The sequence below is a fragment of the Poecilia reticulata genome, chromosome 8, assembly GCF_904066995.2.
Source record: "Poecilia reticulata chromosome 8, P_reticulata-male-v2, whole genome shotgun sequence".
NCBI lineage: Eukaryota > Metazoa > Chordata > Actinopteri > Cyprinodontiformes > Poeciliidae > Poecilia > Poecilia reticulata.
In genome coordinates this window covers 7000562-7017462 of record NC_088837.1, presented here as the reverse complement: position 1 = coordinate 7017462, position 16901 = coordinate 7000562, and the positions used below count along the sequence as shown (strand labels likewise).

Genomic DNA, 16901 nt, shown 5'->3' with positions numbered 1-16901 from the left:
TTTGTCTCCGTAGGTGCAGCTAAAGGGAGGGTCCGAAGACGCAGCAGAGACGAATCTCCAACAGGTTTGGTATACATGTGGCGCACTGACTTGTTTTTCTCAGTTTTGCTGTTAATGCATTCGTCTTTATTTCCACTTTTGAAGCATATTCGGTGACCAGAAAATTATAATTACAACTAAGAAATTTGACAAAATAATTTAAAATATGTAATTGAAGACAAAAGCCAAGTATGGACTAGTAAAGTGCTGCTCACCATTTTATTGACATCTCTATTCACCTGTATTCAACCAACAACATAAAACACCAAAAAAATAAAAATACCTTTTTATGTCGTTTTGCTGCATGGAAAGAAACTGAAGTAAATATTACATAATTCAGTTTAGCAGTGAAAGAATTTATAAAGTTAAAGCAAAGGAGTTATTTATATACCCATTGAAATTCTCCACATTTTATTGTACTACAACCACACACCAAAGAGTATTTTAGCAGGAGTTTATATCACCAATAGAAATTAGCACAGAGCTTGAATAAGTAGAACTGGGTAAATAACTTTCTAATTTATTTTATTTGCAAAACAAACTCAAAAGTTATTTGTGCATTTGTATCCAATCTCTTTATTCCGATACCTCTAAATCAGTGTTTTTCAACCACTGTTCCGTGGCACACTAGTGTGCCGTGAGTGATCGTCAGGTGTACCGTGGAAATTATTCAATTTCACCTAAGGTACTGTATTTTTCAGACTATAAGCTGCTACTTTTTTTCTAAGCTTTGAACCATGCGGATTGTAGCCCGCTGTGGCTTTGCTGTGTATTTTTTTTTCAACCACCAGGGGGCTCTCTAGCAGGAAGTGAATCATTAGAAGTCAAAATTGTAAATCAAAAGAAGAACGTGCTAATTTTCATCCTGTTCAGGGGTATTTTTAAGCAGCAGGCACGATGCAGAAATGTTTCCAAACTCATATCATGCAGCTTTTAAGTTGAGGGCTGTCGATCTGGCACTACAGGAGGGAAATAGAGCCGCTGCTTAGTTTTTGTTTTTTTTTTTCAAAAAAAAATTGAAGGTGCTAGTATGGTGCGCTCTATAGTCCGAAAAATAGGGTAATTGATTTTAAAAGATTTTTTAAAAATGAATTATCTGCAAATAATGCCATCTTCGAATGTCTTTGCTGTAGCAGTGACTAGCGGCGTAATCATGTATTTTCTTACCACTAGATGGCAGTAGGTACACAGCATTTTACATTACAACAAGAGAATTAGTGATGCATGAATGTTACAGGTAGCGGTGAGAGCATCGTATCTAGCAAGACAGTGATGGAAAAGACAGAGAAGCTCAGCAGTAGTTGGGTTGGAAAGAACATGGGTCCATTTCCCACAACATATCTGTGTGAAATGAGCTTCTCTAGTCTGGCTACTATAAAAACTAAAAACAGAGAGACAGAGATGTTGAGGAAGAGCTTTGTCTTTCTTCAATTTCTGCCAGAAAATCAGATGTTTTCATCCAAACATGCACAGGTTTCACACTAGGTGGGTAAAATATACAGATATTGACATGCAACTCTTCATATTGTAACAGTGAATATAAAGTGAAATGTTTTCCAAATATTATTGCTTTTTTCAGAATAAGAATTATTTTGTGTATTCTGGCTAAACGAATGCTTGTGGATTAGTTTGTAAAACAGTTTGAAGTTTTATACAACTTCTTTATATTTAACACCACAGTGTTGTGGCTGTTCAGGGGTATTTTTGAAGTGGACATGTTAAGTGCAATTTGAAATAAGAAATGTAAAATGTGATAAAAATGCATTTTTGTGTTTATTTGATTCCTATTCAAGAGACTTTGATAAGAATGACTATATATGTAATATACCAACCAAATATGTAAACAAAGATACATACCAAATATGTATCTTTGTTTACATATTTGGTTGGTGGTGTACCTCGAGATTTTTTCAATTAAAATAATGTACCTTGGCTCAAAAAAGGTTGAAAAACACTGCTCTAAATAAAGAATGGTGCAATTAATTCTCTATAGAAGTCCCTTAATTAGTAAATTTGAGGGTAGGATTAGAGTCAACCCCTGTGTAATTATGCAGTTTTTTTTTTTGCATGTTTGCAATTTGCTCCCAGCTGTGTATGAGACAATGCAAACATTTGGAAGAAGGTGCTTTGTTGGAATGATACCAAAGTTTTTGACCTACATTAAAAACATTTTGAGCAGGAAAACAAACTAGCAACACTAAACACAGTATTCTCATAGTAAAACCTGGTGGTGGCAACAGCATGACGTTAAGACTGGGTGGGAAGACGGAGGGATACAGGAGAAAAAAAAAACAGGGCTCAGAAGGATATGGGACTGAGCTCAACCTTCCAGCTACCACCAAGGCATAATAATTGGTTAAATGGTTTGAGTCAAAGTCCAGACCTAAATGCAAATGAGAATTGGTGAGGTTTTATGGAATGAATAGAAATGCTTACCACATTTTTGCCATTGTTATTTGTAAAAGTAAATAAATGGTATTTAAATCTACCACATTTTTTACTTTTGGCTCATTGTTCCAGTTTCAGATGCTTCGGTTCAGGACTTCAGACTAGTTCTGGTTGGAAAAACTGGTGCAGGAAAGAGCTCCAGTGGAAACACAATATTAGGAAGAGAAGCCTTTAGAGCACCAACCAAACACTCCTCAGGTAACAGTCAGATAGGAACCTGTACACCAGATTGATTAAATATTCAGTTTTATTTTCATTAACCTGTGAACTTTGTTCCATCAACAGAGACAGTTGAATGCTCCAAGCAAAGAGAAAACGTTTTCAGTCGGATGGTTTCTGTTGTAGACACACCTGGTCTCTTTGACACCCATCAGTCTGAGGAAAAAGTTAAGAGAGAAATCTCAAAATGCATCAACATGACGGCACCAGGACCACATGCCATTCTACTGGTCATCAGGTTTGGACCTTTTACAGCCGAGGAAAGAGAGGCTGTGATGAAGGTGGAGGAAATCTTTGGAGAGGAGGCCTGGAAGTACACTTTGATCCTCTTCACCCATGGAGACGAGGTTAAGTCAGACTTTGATCAGAAGATAAAGAATGCTCCTCCTGAATTACAAGAAATCTTAAAGAAAGCTGGAAACAGATACCATTTGTTCAACAACCTCCAAGTTAGTGACCGTCGACAAGTTCTGACTCTGCTGGAGAAGATCCAGAAGATGGTTGATGACAATGGAGGACAGTTCTACTCAAATGACACCTATGAAGAAACTATGAAGACGTTGGATGAGAGAGAACTGAAAATCAAAGAGTACTATGAGAAAATACTGGAGGAGAAAGTCAAGGCTCTTCAGGCAGAGTATGAGGATCGACTGAGAGAAGCTCAGGAGGAACGTGACCAGGTGGTGGCAGAGCTGGAGTCTGAGCTGGAGGAGTTGAGGCGATACTACGGTGCCTTAGAGAGCGGAGTGCGTCAGGTTTTAGAGCAGATGACCAAAGATGATGACTATGGTGAACTGTGCAAACAATATCAGGAAATCCTGAAACTGAACTGAAGGACATGTGACCTGCACATCTTTTATACTCTGTTCAGATTCATTGATTCAACTATATAATTTGTATAATAAATTATGTAAATACTTCTGTACTCTGATTAATGACACTGTAATTACACTCTTTTATCTGTTCCAACCAGCATCGTCACAAACCCTTTAGATGTTTTTGTTGAATTATATTTGCAAAAAAAAACATATTGCCCTTTGTGACAACCCCTCTTCTGGCTCAACATTCATATGGGTTTGCACACTAAGTTCCTTGAAATCGAGACTAAAACCAAACTTAAAAATTGCTTTTGAGCCATAATAAATAGAAGACTAACCAGCATATTTGATGTACATTGATGGTTTTAATGGTGGCGGTTGACTAAATATATCAATTATTGGTTTTCACAACTGTTGACTATGTGATGTGTTTATGATGTTTTTCTAATGTTTTTACAACGTAAAACACTTGGAATTACTGTGTTTCTGAAATGTGCTGTTTAAATAAACTTGATTGTTTGAACTGACGAACATTAAACTTTCAAGCTTCTGGAAAACAGCTCAATTATTATTTTTTACCAATATTAAATCAGCTGTGTGAAGTTCTGTGTAGCTCTCCTTCTGATATATTGGCTAATGCAGATATATTTCAGTTATATTTTTTTTTTAATGATTCGAAACAATGAAACGAAAACACAAACTGTAACTTTTTAAAAATCAATGTATATTTCCTGTCATAATGGTTGAACATCAACATGATATGTATTTATCATGTAATATGTTAAACTTCCAAAAGATGTAGGTGGTTTCAATGAAAAACAAGACAAATCCAACATATCAAAATTAAAACAGCAAAAACATCTGAAAAAGAATCTGTATAGTATTGAAAAGGGGCAAATAAGGTTTGGGTGGCTTGAATGTCATGTTATCTTTCAACCAGGATTATGTCTGTAAAATATAACCTGTTGTTTCTGTTAATGTCTGATAAGTAACCACAGTTCTTTTATACTTTCCTAGTGAACCTTTATGGATGCACTTTATGTTTGTCTGCTTAATTTTAATCCCATTTAATAATTAAAAAAATGTAAAGAACAACAATGAATATTATGCTGTATGTGATTGCAAAAAGGAATCTATATTGAGAACTAAGGCCTCCATATATGGTAATACGTTATACCATTACACCACCGTAGTTCCCCAAACTGTGACTGATCTATTAATCTTTAGAAACATTCTCAAACCGTGTGCAGACTGTCTGCCACAATGATATTTACATAAATGTTGATGTTTGAAACAATATATCTATATAAGAAAGTAAGTGTCGTCATAAATCCAAACATGTGAAAAACTTGACTAATGTTTTAGTAAGGATTATTAAAAATCAAGAAAAACAGGCACAAAGAAAACTTCAGAGCCAAAATAGGAAGCAGATACACAAATATTGTACTCAGATCTTTATTGCAGGTGTAGCCATATTATAGTACACTATAATAATAATAATAATAATAATAATAATAATAATAATAATAATAATAATAAAACAATTCATAATGTAGAGGATCTGTATGTAATCATATGTCTGGAATGGAAACAAGATAATCATTCCAGAATTTCCTCAGGTTTATTTAATAAGATAAAGGAATTGAGTTGAATAGACACTGGTGCCATTTTCACCCAGTGAAAGAGATCTTTGCACTTTAAAGCTGAATTAAAGTAAACATTTGCAATACAACCCAATATGTATAAATACCTACAGCATATTTCTTTTTGTAGTTGTTTTCAGTGCATATTAACATATTGGAACAATAAGCACAAGTATCTATGTACAGCAACACAGAGTGAGATCAAAACAGAAATAAAATGCCTGTATATATTTTAACTTTAATAAACAGTTTTTTAAAAAGCATTAATACGCCTTTGGCAATATTAAAATGTCAGCAAATATTTTCAAGGTTCTCTACTGAGTTTGCTCCGTGTGAAACCCCATATAAAACATTCCCCTCCCATGATCTATCATAGTCTGCAGAGCTCTGCCTTATGCTGTATTTATAGCCTGAATCATGAAATTCAAAGTGAAAGTGAATTTCTGTTGCCTTGAAGCTGTTACACTAAAGAGAAATGACAACTAAAGCCTCTGATGGAAAAAGCAAGAAAACAAAAATGCAATTCAAAGAATAAATCAAGTTTTCTGCTATGATTTATTATAAGATGCTTGAAAATTAAAATACACTTTTTTTGTTTTGTTTTTTGCAAGGGCGACATCTTTTTTTCAAATTTGAGGGCAAAAACACTCAAGAAAACAGTTTGAAACTGGTGAAGTTACAAGGGACACAAGTGATAAAAAATAATGTGTATGTCAATTAATTTATATCTAATTTTTGCTTTCCATGTTATACTCTGTATGTGGTTAAAAAAAAATCCCAGATGGCACCAAAATAGATTATGATTCTAAGATTTCCTTATGCTTAAGAATATATTTAACAAAGTATCAGATAACAGTTAATGAAAATGGCAACATTTTAACAGACTGCCCCCTAGTGGACAGACTCATATCTGTCTTTATAATTAGTTGAGTGAAATATGGCAAACTTTGAGAGCAAACTGTTAGAGAAGCTTTACAAATATCCAGTTGATGAGTGACTGTGTCAATAAGAGCTGCGGTTCATCTGCACACCTTTCATCAGAAACGCCAGAGAAGTGATACCAGGACAGATATGGTACAGTTAAATGTTTACACCACTCTGTGGAAAAGCCAAATTATTATAATGTACAATATACATAACAATACAAAATAATTTTAAAATATTTACTATGACATATTGTTACACAAGATACTGTTGAGAAACAAGATATTTTTCTACCTGTTGCTTGTTGTTATCTCGTCTCCCCAGGTCCACCAATGTCATGTGTAAAAGTGAAACCACAAAAACAACAATCACTGTTCAACTTCACAATCAACCAGAATTTAACAGCTCAACATGGTCATCAGACACCAAAGCCAGAAAGGAAACATTAATTACCTGAGAACAAATGCAAAATACGAAGCCGCGTCTTCAGTGACCACTGAGTGAGACAGTTATGACAGTTCCACCCCAGTGATCTGACCAGCTGTTTTAGCTCAGTTACTTTTATATCAAGGTGTTTCTACTGTCTGATGCATTCTAACGTTCAGTTTAAAGGTGGCCTCAAACAGCCGTAATGACATGTTGCTGTTTGCACGCCATAGACCATGAAGGTGTTTACCAAGGCCAAGGGATGAATTCATCACTATCTAAGCTATCCTCCCTGCGCATTTTCACAGGGTACAAACAATAGATGTGTTCCTTTTATACTGAAACATTTTACTCAGAGACCAAAGTTTATCAGTTATTTGTGTTTCTCATCCCTTCAAACTGCCTCAAAGTGGTTCCTGAACTGCAAAGGACTCCTGAACTCCAGACCTCTCCTTTGACCCAGTGCATTAAACAGCAGATTTTGATTATAAAAATTAGCACACGTTTCATATAATATTTTCAAAACTCGTATAAAATAGACATGAGCGATTTCAATACTTAAACATCTGTTACACTCAATATTTTCTGATTAGTTTTTAACTTCTTTGGTTATAATGAACTAAAACATTTTTCAGATGAATATATGACATATACTTCTTAAGACGATGATCTAATATTTAAAAAACTACTGATTAGACTAATTTTATTCATATCATGCTCATTATATTTCAGAAAAATGTTCTACTGATTAGGTTATGTATTGATTAAATCATCAGTCTAAATCTAACTAAACTGAGGTCTAATCGAAACAATCACGATCCGTCTAATATTTCAACATGAGCCAAAGTTAAACATAATCAAAACTAGCATAATTAAACTAATATGTCCAACAATATTTACATACATTTTATAAAAAGACATGTTTTCCTTAATAAAACTCTCACTTTTTCATTGTAACTTCCTTCAACTTCTGAGCTTTACATTAAATTTCCACATACACACATTTTCAGGTCTTAACACATGTTTAATGGGACCAGGATAATTGGTTTGTGAAGACCAGTCCAGCACCGTTGTTAAGGTATAATCATAACATCGGCCTGTAGACATCATATGCTAGTATGACATCTTATCGTATGACATCTAAAAGTCGCAAGCTATTAGCTGAAGAGCTGTCAAGGAGGTAATTTTGTGACTGTGTGGCAGACAATTTAAAACAGAAATGCTAAAAGTGATCCATGCAAAGAAAAGTTCAAGAATATCTGATAATAGGTGGTTGGAAAAACTCTGAAATGTGGTAAAGTACCACACAACCACCGTCCAGTTCCCATATTGAACCTCCAGTTTTCTGTAAACTGCAATTTCTTGGGTGTTTTTGAAGCTAAAAACAAATTGTTCATTCATCAAGGCGTTCCACAGGTCCTGAATTTTGGTGCTGAAATGTGACAGAGTGATCCCAGTGGACTGTGAGGCTTTAGACAAGATGATGGACTTCAGTTCTTGGACACTTTCACTATAACCTGGATTTGGAGGAGCCATTGGTGGACTTCCCTCCCACAGCTGAGCAAAGTATTTCACATCTTTTTGCACATCAAATGCGATGACATCACTGAAGCACTCAACATCACACACTTCCTCTTTGGCAGCAAGTTGAGTCATCTTGTCCAGTTTTTCTTGCAGGCGTCTTTTTCCGTCCATGTTTTTCTCTGTTGCTGTAATATCTGTGACATTCTGATGGACAAACACACAACTCGGAGAAAGCTTGACTTTCTTCATCCTCATGAAAGCCTGCACAACAATCTGTAGGACATCTTGCATCTCAGCTGGATTCTCACCAAAGATGTTGATCAGTGTCATGTTTCCCAGACCAACAACAAATGTTGCAAGTTCATTGTCATGATGAAGGGTAGCACTACCTGCTAACTCAAGAGCTCGCAGTCCTTCAGTGTCAACAACTAGAATGTAGTCAAACTTGTAGTTATCCTTGATTTCCTCTGACAGTTTAACCAGTTGCATGTAGGCACCCTTGGTGCATCTCCCAGCACTGACTGCAAACTGCAGGCCAAACATGGCATTCAGCATCGTTGACTTTCCGCTACTTTGTACGCCCAGAACTGACAGCACAAAGACTCTCTGGTCACCAAGTTTCTTGATGACTTCTTTTAAGAGGCTAGAGATCCATATTAAAGGCACATGGTCTGCATCCCCATCCATCAGCTCCATCGGGTGTCCTGATATCATCAGATCTGCAGCCAGCTCAGGGTATTTAGTCCAATCAGGCTGTCGGCTCAGTGATAGTTTCTTGAGAGTTTTATGGGCTTCATAGATCTGTCCCATCTCTCTGAAGATGTGTTCCAGACCAAAGGTTGCTGATTGAAGCTTTTTTGACAACAGTTCAAGCTCAGTTTGTTTGTGTTTTAATTGAGCAGATTTGTCATGTTTCTTCTTCAAGACCAAGACCTCTGACCAGGTTTCATCATATTTTTGGAGAATTAAAGGAAGATCATCTGTGGAGAGGGCATCTATGAGGATCTGAGTCCATGTCAGGAAATATTCTCTTTCTTTTGGTGGCAAACTCTGGAGGCTGTGAGTGAACAACCTCATCAGTTCACTATTGGACGCATCACACTGTTTCTCTCGTAGTTTCATTAGCTGTTGAGTCTTCTGGGCCTTTTCTTTCTCAATGTCTCCCTTTAGATGATGCAACTCTTTATTTATTTTGCACCAGTTGGACCAAAGTTGACCTTGGCAGGGAAGAAATTTATCTTTGATTTGGGCAACGTCCATCCTTTCAATCATTTTAACTACTTTAATGGCTGAAGATTTCCCATTTTGGCATATTTTCTGATCTTCATCCACTTTGACCCCAGAGACATCAGCCATAGTTTCCAGCCGGAAGGATGTGTGGGGTCCAGACAAAAGGCTTTTTATAATCTTTTTTAGTTCTTCAGAAACATCTGACTGGCTTCTTTCTTTCAGACCCAGTTTATATTTTTGTGGTTCCATCTGAATTGCGCTACAGTCATTGTCAGCAATGAGGATAATTAGAGGCTTTGAAGACTTGTACAGTGTCTCTATAACTTTACTGCTTTTCTGGCATTTTTCCAGAGTTGGCACAAGAACAACAATGACTGAAGACATTTCAGTCAGGATTTCACGCTGTTTTACATTTTCTAGAGAATCCCCATGAAGATTACAGAAGGCAATGCAGTCAGTAAAGAAATCATTGGGTTTTCCAGCAGGACAGTACCAGGCAATCTCTGCCACCCCGTCCATCAAATGACGAGATTTTGTGCTGCCTTTACAGTTTCTGTGGAAGAATGTGTCGTGGCGGTCGTTGATCAAGGCATTCATCAGCTGAGATTTGGACAAAGACATGGAGCCCAGTCGGAAAAATGAAACCATGGGAGTCTCAGCTTTGTAGATTGGCATGCTCTTCATGGTGACAGTGGTTGCATTTTCTTTGATTGTGCTTATTTTCCATGTTTTTGTTATTTGTCTGAATGTCCACAATGGACACTCAATATTTGTTGTGAGAGGATCAGGAACAGGCAGTGGTAAGGCATACTGACACTGTGACAACTTTGTGATCATTTTCTGTTTAAAGAAGCTGTCTGAGCAGTGAAATACTGCCATTTGAACATCCATTGGGTGAACATGATTCTCTTTTGACTGATCTGACTCTGTGTTAGTGCTATACAGAGCACCAAAGTCACCTTTATCTGTATCCTTGTTTTTGGTCTCTTGAACAACTTTTGAATTGCTCACATCTGAAGCAATTCGCACAGCGATGTATCTGGCTCTATAATCTAATGTCCATAGCCTCTGAAGAAAAGTACAAACTAGATCTTTCTCCGAAACTTGATTGGTCTGCTTGATAGGTGGACCTGTTTTAAGAAATTCTGCTGGGGACCATTTGTTGCAAAGTTCAAGCCTTTCAAACAGCGCTTCAGTCTCTTTTGGGATTATTTGTTCTTGTTCAGCAGAAGAATTGCATAATGGCTGGAAATAATACAAGGATTAAAATTAATTTCAGGAAGCACAAAACAGCAAGCATAAACCATTAAAAATAAAAAATTCTGACCTTTTCTTTGTTCCCTTTCATATGAAGGGGACCTGCATAATAACAATTTATTTCCCAAATTAATCAAATTCTATTCATAACAAACATTGTATAAGTGTATAACAAGTGATGATATACCAGAAATGGTTGGAGGTTGTGTGGATGGTTCCTGGCTTGGTTCCCAAGTGTTGATTCCAGACTTTTTTCCTCCATCTTCACCATTCATCTCTAAGTCTTTACAATGAACATGTTCCTATAACAAAAAAAATATATTTATTACTATTCAGTATCAGTGTATATTACTTTTACTGATTGGAATTTCAATGTAATAAGTCCAAACATTACTCTAGTCTCAGTTTCACTCTTCTTTTGTCCTGCTGAGAGATAAAAGAGACTCATTACATGACACTTATAGCAAACAGAGTTAGGGGTGTCTTTCACTTAGTTTTACCTTCCTTGCTTTGTTCTCTGCTGTCATCATTCATGTCTGAACCTTCATCGTCAAAACTTGCCTTAACAAAGAAAGCAGAGTACTTAACACATAAATATTAACCAGTCAGTGTTTGGAAATTATGCTGTAAATGGTAAAGATCAAACCAGCAAAACAAATATTCTTAAGATCAACTTAAAGGTGTTCAATCAGGCACTGTTAGTTATTTTAACATTTTATTATTATTATTTTTAAAAAGCATTTACAATTCTAATTTGCATTAGATATAATACAAATTTGAATAATTTGCAGCTTTAAGATCTTCAAGTTTTATTTCACAAACTTGAAAATAAATAAAATAGAAGAATAGTAAATCAGCAAACAACTTCAAACAATAATTACAAAGTAATTTCAACATACCAATCTGGATATGCGGTTTTCCTCCTCCATGAAATACTCAAAAGCATCCTGTTCATGCATAGAAAATATAATGAAATTTACTCGTACTATTTATTTATTTATTTTATTTTGGCTTAACTTAACAAATCGCAGAGGTGTAGCAACATTTAAACTGCAAAAAGACATCAATAAGTGATAAACAAACAGGATAAAAAAGTTGTTGATGTTTATCACTCCTGCTCCAGGTGTTCTTGTAACAACACTTAGCAAAAACATTTCACTAGCTGCAGAGACCAGCTGTTGATGTATCTCTGGGATGTAACTTGCATGTCAGGTGACTTTCTTTGTCCTTCTTTATAATTAATAGAGTTATGACTAGTTGATAAACCGGTCATATAATTAGTACTTTTTTAAATAAATAATCTTGCTTGCAAAATTTGTTTTGGCATTGTCGAGCTGTGGACAACATGTAAGAAGAAAAAACTTCAATCAAAACTGTAGTTATGGAAAGTAGTATTTACGTCAGCTTCATCAGGACTCTCTGTCTCGTCATCTGCAAAATGGCAAAGAAAACATGTTAATTGAGCTGCTTTTACATGTTCATGTTTATATACTGTAGCAGAGGTGGAAATGACAATGTATGGTGGTTACAAAAGACACATTGAGTGGGAAGAGATCTCTCAAGAACAGAGTAAGATAAACTCATCAAGGTTTTATTATTCTGATCTATCTGCACAAGCAGTTGAGTTATGAGCGCAATGGTTATGAGCGCAGACTCCAAATGTCACCAGATTTCAGTTGATATGCTTACTTTAGGTTATATTTGATAAAAGGTTTTTCTATGGGGCGACTGTGGCTGTGTGGGTAGAGTAGTTGTTTTGCAATTGGAAGGTTGTAGGTTAAATTCCAGCTTCCTCCTGCCATGTGTCGATGTGCCCTTGGGCAAGACACTTAACCTCAAATTCTTACTGATCTACGCGCAAGTGTGAATGGGTGAATGTGACTCTAGTGTAAAGCACTACTTTAAGCTGCAGCATGTAACTTTTATATAAAAAAAAATGTTTTTTACATATTTGTTAAAATATTAATTATGTCATCACAGTATATTATCAAACAAATAATTTGTGAAAAAAAAAAAGTTCCTCTGCCTTGTCCCAGTGCTCCCAGTACTGCAGAAATACACCGCTCAGTCAGAAACAACCAATCAAAGCCAGGAGGAGGGTCTTAGCGCTGTCAATCATTCTTGTGCTCACTTGCTCTTTGCTAGGCCATAGCTGGTTCACCACAACATATCCGGCTACAAAAGGAGAGTTCAAATAACCACAGAGTATTACTGTGACAGTAAGTTATTTTTCCACCATTGGCACACTGTGTAGCGGACAGGAGGTTATATATCCTGTGCGCTACAGGATATATAACATATACAGGTTTTTTTCTAACCACTGCAGTCCAGATGTATACTGGTTTTCATGCTGGTCATTTGATATCAGCAAAATAAAGGTACGATGTTCTGGAATCTCTGGAATTGTGTCAAATCTTGGAAACCCAAGCAGGTTAATTACAAAGATCTGACGACCCAAGAGGTCATAGAGTCTGGATGAAAACTCTTTCTCATGTATCTCCTGGTCATGGTCCAGTAAGATGTTTTTTGATCCAATCTCAATGGAATTTTTGCTCCCAATTAACACAAGTGTGAGTGGAGGAGTCACTGAAAAACAGAACATGAGTTAAATGACAGAATTTGTTATAGAAGCCTTTGAATAAACAACTAAAATATTTATGAAATCACTGAAAATATGATCCTTGAAATCTTACCTGCATTCATTGCTGACATATTTTCATTTCCATTTTGAACATTTTTGCTCACTGATCTCGAGGTGTTGAGCATCATGACTATTGACAAAAGAAAATACATTTAATAATCAACCATTTAGCTGTAAACATAATTATATGCAATAGTACTTGCTAAAATTAAAGTGTATAGCTTCCACGTACTGGTCTTAGCCAACATATGTATGTATGTAAAATATTTGCTGAATCACACATAAGCAATATAATATATCGCCTCACATAAACCCATTCGTGGCATTGCGAGGTTTTGTAGGTAAGGATGTTTATCCGTTTCTGGGTTTGGTTTATATCAGTTATAACATAATTGGCACCTTTAATGTCTCTGTGATATTACAGTGGAATTTCTGAAGCTGCTGAGATTATATCTCTGAGTTCATTTGGATATACACTTTTACAATGACTTTGGAATTTGGTTTATTGAAATAAGCAACTTCATTTGAGTTAACTTATTCTCCTTCAACTAAATGATCTTCTTTCTTATTATCTAGGAACTCTTTCTAACTCTATTCTTTCTGGCAAATATTTCAAAGTGACATTAGGGATATGGCCTACAAGTATATCAGACACAGACATGCACCTTAACTGTAAACATATACTGGGACTAGTTCCATCATATCTGACTGATTAATTTACACCTGGTATGGACTTTCTTCTCAGGTTTTTTCTGGTTCCCAGAGTTAGGACAGATCTGGGTAGGACAGCATTTAAATATTCTGCCCCCTGTGCTTGGAATGACTTTCAGCAAGAGTTTAAATTGACAGAGAAAGTGACTCTCAGTGAACTAAGAACATTGATGAAAGGCCGTGAAGCAGAAAGTTTTAACTGCCATTGCTCTTAATAGTTTTGTTTTTTATTAGCTCTGTCCTACCCGGACTCTTTTGTTAGGAGGGATTGTCTTGGGTAAGCAAAAAAACTGAATTAGAATCATCAAATCAGTTCATTACAAAAGAAATATACAATATAATGTATAGTAAGAACAGAGAAATAGTTTACCATTTCAGTTCTGGACCACCGTTATGAGTCCTTATGAGAACAAACATAGTATGACCCTGAACTGTCATGTTTCTGGCCTGTCTGCCTGCTATGCTCTTCTCCTCATTACTCCTCTCATCAAGCTCATCTGGCTCACCTGCATGCTGCTGAGCTGGAGCACAATCAGGCTCATGTCCTCCACCTGCTCACCAACTGTTATATTCAGCTCTCAGGCAGGCAGACAGTGCCAGATTTTTGAAAGCCTTAGAGTGAGTAGACATCCAGCATGCCTTCCTGACCTGACCACGACCTCTTTTTTGTCCCTTGGATTTTCCTGCCTTGCCTTGCCTTGCCCACGTCGGATCCTCCACTGGCCTCAGTCTTCTGGTCTCGACCCCGTTTCTGTCTTTTGACTTCTGCCTCCTGCCTCGCCCTTGGATTCAGTCTGCTTGATATTACCTACAAGTGTCTGACCCTTTTTCCGCACCCTGACCACTGCTCCTCGTCTGACCCTCTGAGAGTTTGTTGCCCTGATCTGTCTGCCCCCATCCCTTGCCCTCCAAGCTCTGTCCATCCCTGGGTGCGCTACGGGCCGCTACCACTGTATTACCTGGACCTCTCTTTCCCCACTACACAAGGAAGGTTAGTGATCCTATTTCTATTTTTTACCTTTGGCCTCTCCTCCCTAGAACCATCCCTAACCTGTTTCTCTGTCCTCAGAGGTTCCTGTTCCTTGCTCGTGCTTGCCTCTCCTTACCCTGGTCTTCAATAAAGAATTTTCTGATTTTTACATCTTGTCTGACTGAAATTTCGGGTCCTCAGTTCTGATCATTACATGAACAATACAATCCAACTCCTTTTATGCCTCCAAAGTATTTAAGCTCCTACCTAAAAGGGTTTTCCCCTGTGAAGTCAGTTCCTTAACATATTTGTTCACATGTTACACTACTTGCATAGTGTACCATGTGATGTGTGGATAGAAGCTTTCTGCTACAACGGGGTATATGCCACGAGAGGTGTTGACGTATTTCCGTTTGAATTTATGCCACATAGATTGGTTCCGGGTCCTGCTTGCTCCTATTGTTTTTACCCAAAGCTGCAAGATCTGTACCATGAAAAAGGCTTAAAATATCTGTGAGCTACTGGTACAACAATCGAGTTTTGTGGTGTGCCGTTGTGTCCCGTAATTAGCCGGCACCATCCAGTGCTTAGTTTTTTTCATTTTCCTGCTGATATCAAGGCGACAGCGGACTGTAGCCAAAACTTAGCCACTACAGCTAACACCTGGTTTGTAGCTGCCTGCTATTTCAAAGCATGAGGATATTGAAGATCCAGCGTCAGAAATGGGAAGATGGAGGTTAAAAGTGAGCTGTACAGCTTCTTTCACTGGACGAAAATAATGCCGGAGGAAATCTACTGCTACAGGAACAGGCTGAGAACAGAGGCAGCAATTCGGCACAAGGTAAGTCAATACGTGTGTTTGCGTTTGTGTTATATGGAGTATGAAATTATTTTTAGGCAACTCCTTAGCTTTTTTTTTATGTGACAATTATATAAAATACATTTAACATGCAGTCGGAGCGACGAGTCCCTCCGATACCGAGCAGGTAATTTAAGAACAACCGAGAGCAGCAACGCTTCAGCCCGAACTAGTCAGTCAGATTAAGGTCCAAAACTTTCGCTTTACAGCCGTCCATGTGTGCTGCTTTGTTTATTCAGTAGAACAAGGAAGTCTGACAGTTAAGTACACACACTGATAAGGTGTGGCAAAGAATAAAATTTGATTTTGTCTTTGCATGTTATAATTCAAGAGAGTATAAAATGCATGTGATAGAGGAGAAAGGACATTTTTAAGCATTCACTCTCACATCCTTTTTCAACTATTAGGCAAATTAGCAAAACCCTTCTTGTGAAAAAATATTTTATATCAAAGTATAATTTACGTTATTGTAAAAACTTTGAAAAGCTCCACTTACCTCATTTCCTTTTTACTGACTTGGCTCGCCTTCTGGACCTCTGCACAGACCACTGCAGAATGTGGCTCTGTTTCTGTTTAGCCAGGAATCGTCTGGATTGCGTCTTCCCATAACAAACTCCTCCTCCTGTCTATTTTGTCATCCAGTGTGAGGAAAAGGAAACTTAAGAGAAGATTGTTTTTTTTCACCCCGAAACCACACAAAATCTTACTTGTTGGAGAAAGTGACAGGTCACCTAAATGAAAACATAGAAAAATTTAATGCAAAAGGAGAATTTTTAAATCTTTGAAGATAACATTTAACCTTCAAAAAGCTAAACATGTTTTATTGACAGCTAGAGAACAATAGTAGTTTCCACGTTAAATTGCCAGTTAGACCAACGTCTGCCTACTCAAGTATACCTGCCAATGCAGAACATTGCAGGTAATGTTAATAATTATACAGCTTTATTATTAAGCTGTATATGAGTCATTGAGTGTTTTACAAACACTCAATGACTCATTTGGTGCTAAGCCAGCTAAGTATGTAGCCTCACCAGTTCCAAATGTCAAAATAAATAATTTGGTTGTAAAAAATTACATTTGATCTGTGATGCCTGACTCCCATGTCACCTGTCAGATAAGATGTGTATCTTTTTCTCCATCTGTCCACCACACTTTCATACAGACTTCCCTCTAATCAGCAACTCTGTTGTGA

The 16901-nt window shown here is 36.9% G+C and overlaps 2 protein-coding genes and 1 long non-coding RNA gene across 3 annotated transcripts; 1 reads left to right on the top strand and 2 right to left on the bottom strand.

The window, feature by feature from the left end:
* The first annotated feature begins 2426 nt into the window (after positions 1-2426).
* LOC103468531 (GTPase IMAP family member 7-like) lies at positions 2427-3879 on the top strand. Its single transcript, XM_081610448.1, has 3 exons — positions 2427-2442; positions 2560-2685; positions 2773-3879. Exons 1-3 carry the CDS (start codon positions 2427-2429, stop codon positions 3537-3539), a joined length of 909 nt encoding a protein of 302 aa, XP_081466574.1. The 3' UTR covers positions 3540-3879.
* A 3032-nt stretch (positions 3880-6911) lies between these two features.
* Positions 6912-11126, bottom strand: LOC103468530 (interferon-induced very large GTPase 1-like). Its single transcript, XM_017306106.2, has 6 exons — positions 11029-11126; positions 10923-10954; positions 10716-10830; positions 10599-10630; positions 7821-10516; positions 6912-6969 (listed from the first exon to the last, which is right to left on the bottom strand). The coding sequence occupies exons 1-6, from the start codon at positions 11060-11062 to the stop codon at positions 6912-6914; spliced, it is 2967 nt and encodes a 988-aa protein (XP_017161595.2). The 5' UTR covers positions 11063-11126.
* A 1342-nt stretch (positions 11127-12468) lies between these two features.
* LOC145552469 (uncharacterized) lies at positions 12469-16292 on the bottom strand. Its single transcript, XR_014088531.1, has 3 exons — positions 16206-16292; positions 13222-13299; positions 12469-13114 (listed from the first exon to the last, which is right to left on the bottom strand). It is a non-coding gene; the product is annotated as an uncharacterized LOC145552469 (long non-coding RNA).
* Positions 16293-16901: the final 609 nt, after the last annotated feature.

What these genes read in the sequence shown, in the direction of transcription:
- LOC103468531 (XM_081610448.1), top strand. An exon ending in ACCAACCAAACACTCCTCAG is followed by an intron (nt 2,686 to 2,772) that starts GTAACAGTCAGA and finishes TTCCATCAACAG; the next exon opens with AGACAGTTGAATGCTCCAAG.
- LOC103468530 (XM_017306106.2), bottom strand. Translation starts at nt 11,062, where the DNA reads ATGAATGATGACAGCAGAGAACAAAGCAAGGAAG. An exon ending in CAGAGAACAAAGCAAGGAAG is followed by an intron (nt 10,955 to 11,028) that starts GTAAAACTAAGT and finishes TTTATCTCTCAG; the next exon opens with CAGGACAAAAGAAGAGTGAA. An exon ending in TGAAAGGGAACAAAGAAAAG is followed by an intron (nt 10,517 to 10,598) that starts GTCAGAATTTTT and finishes TATTATTTCCAG; the next exon opens with CCATTATGCAATTCTTCTGC.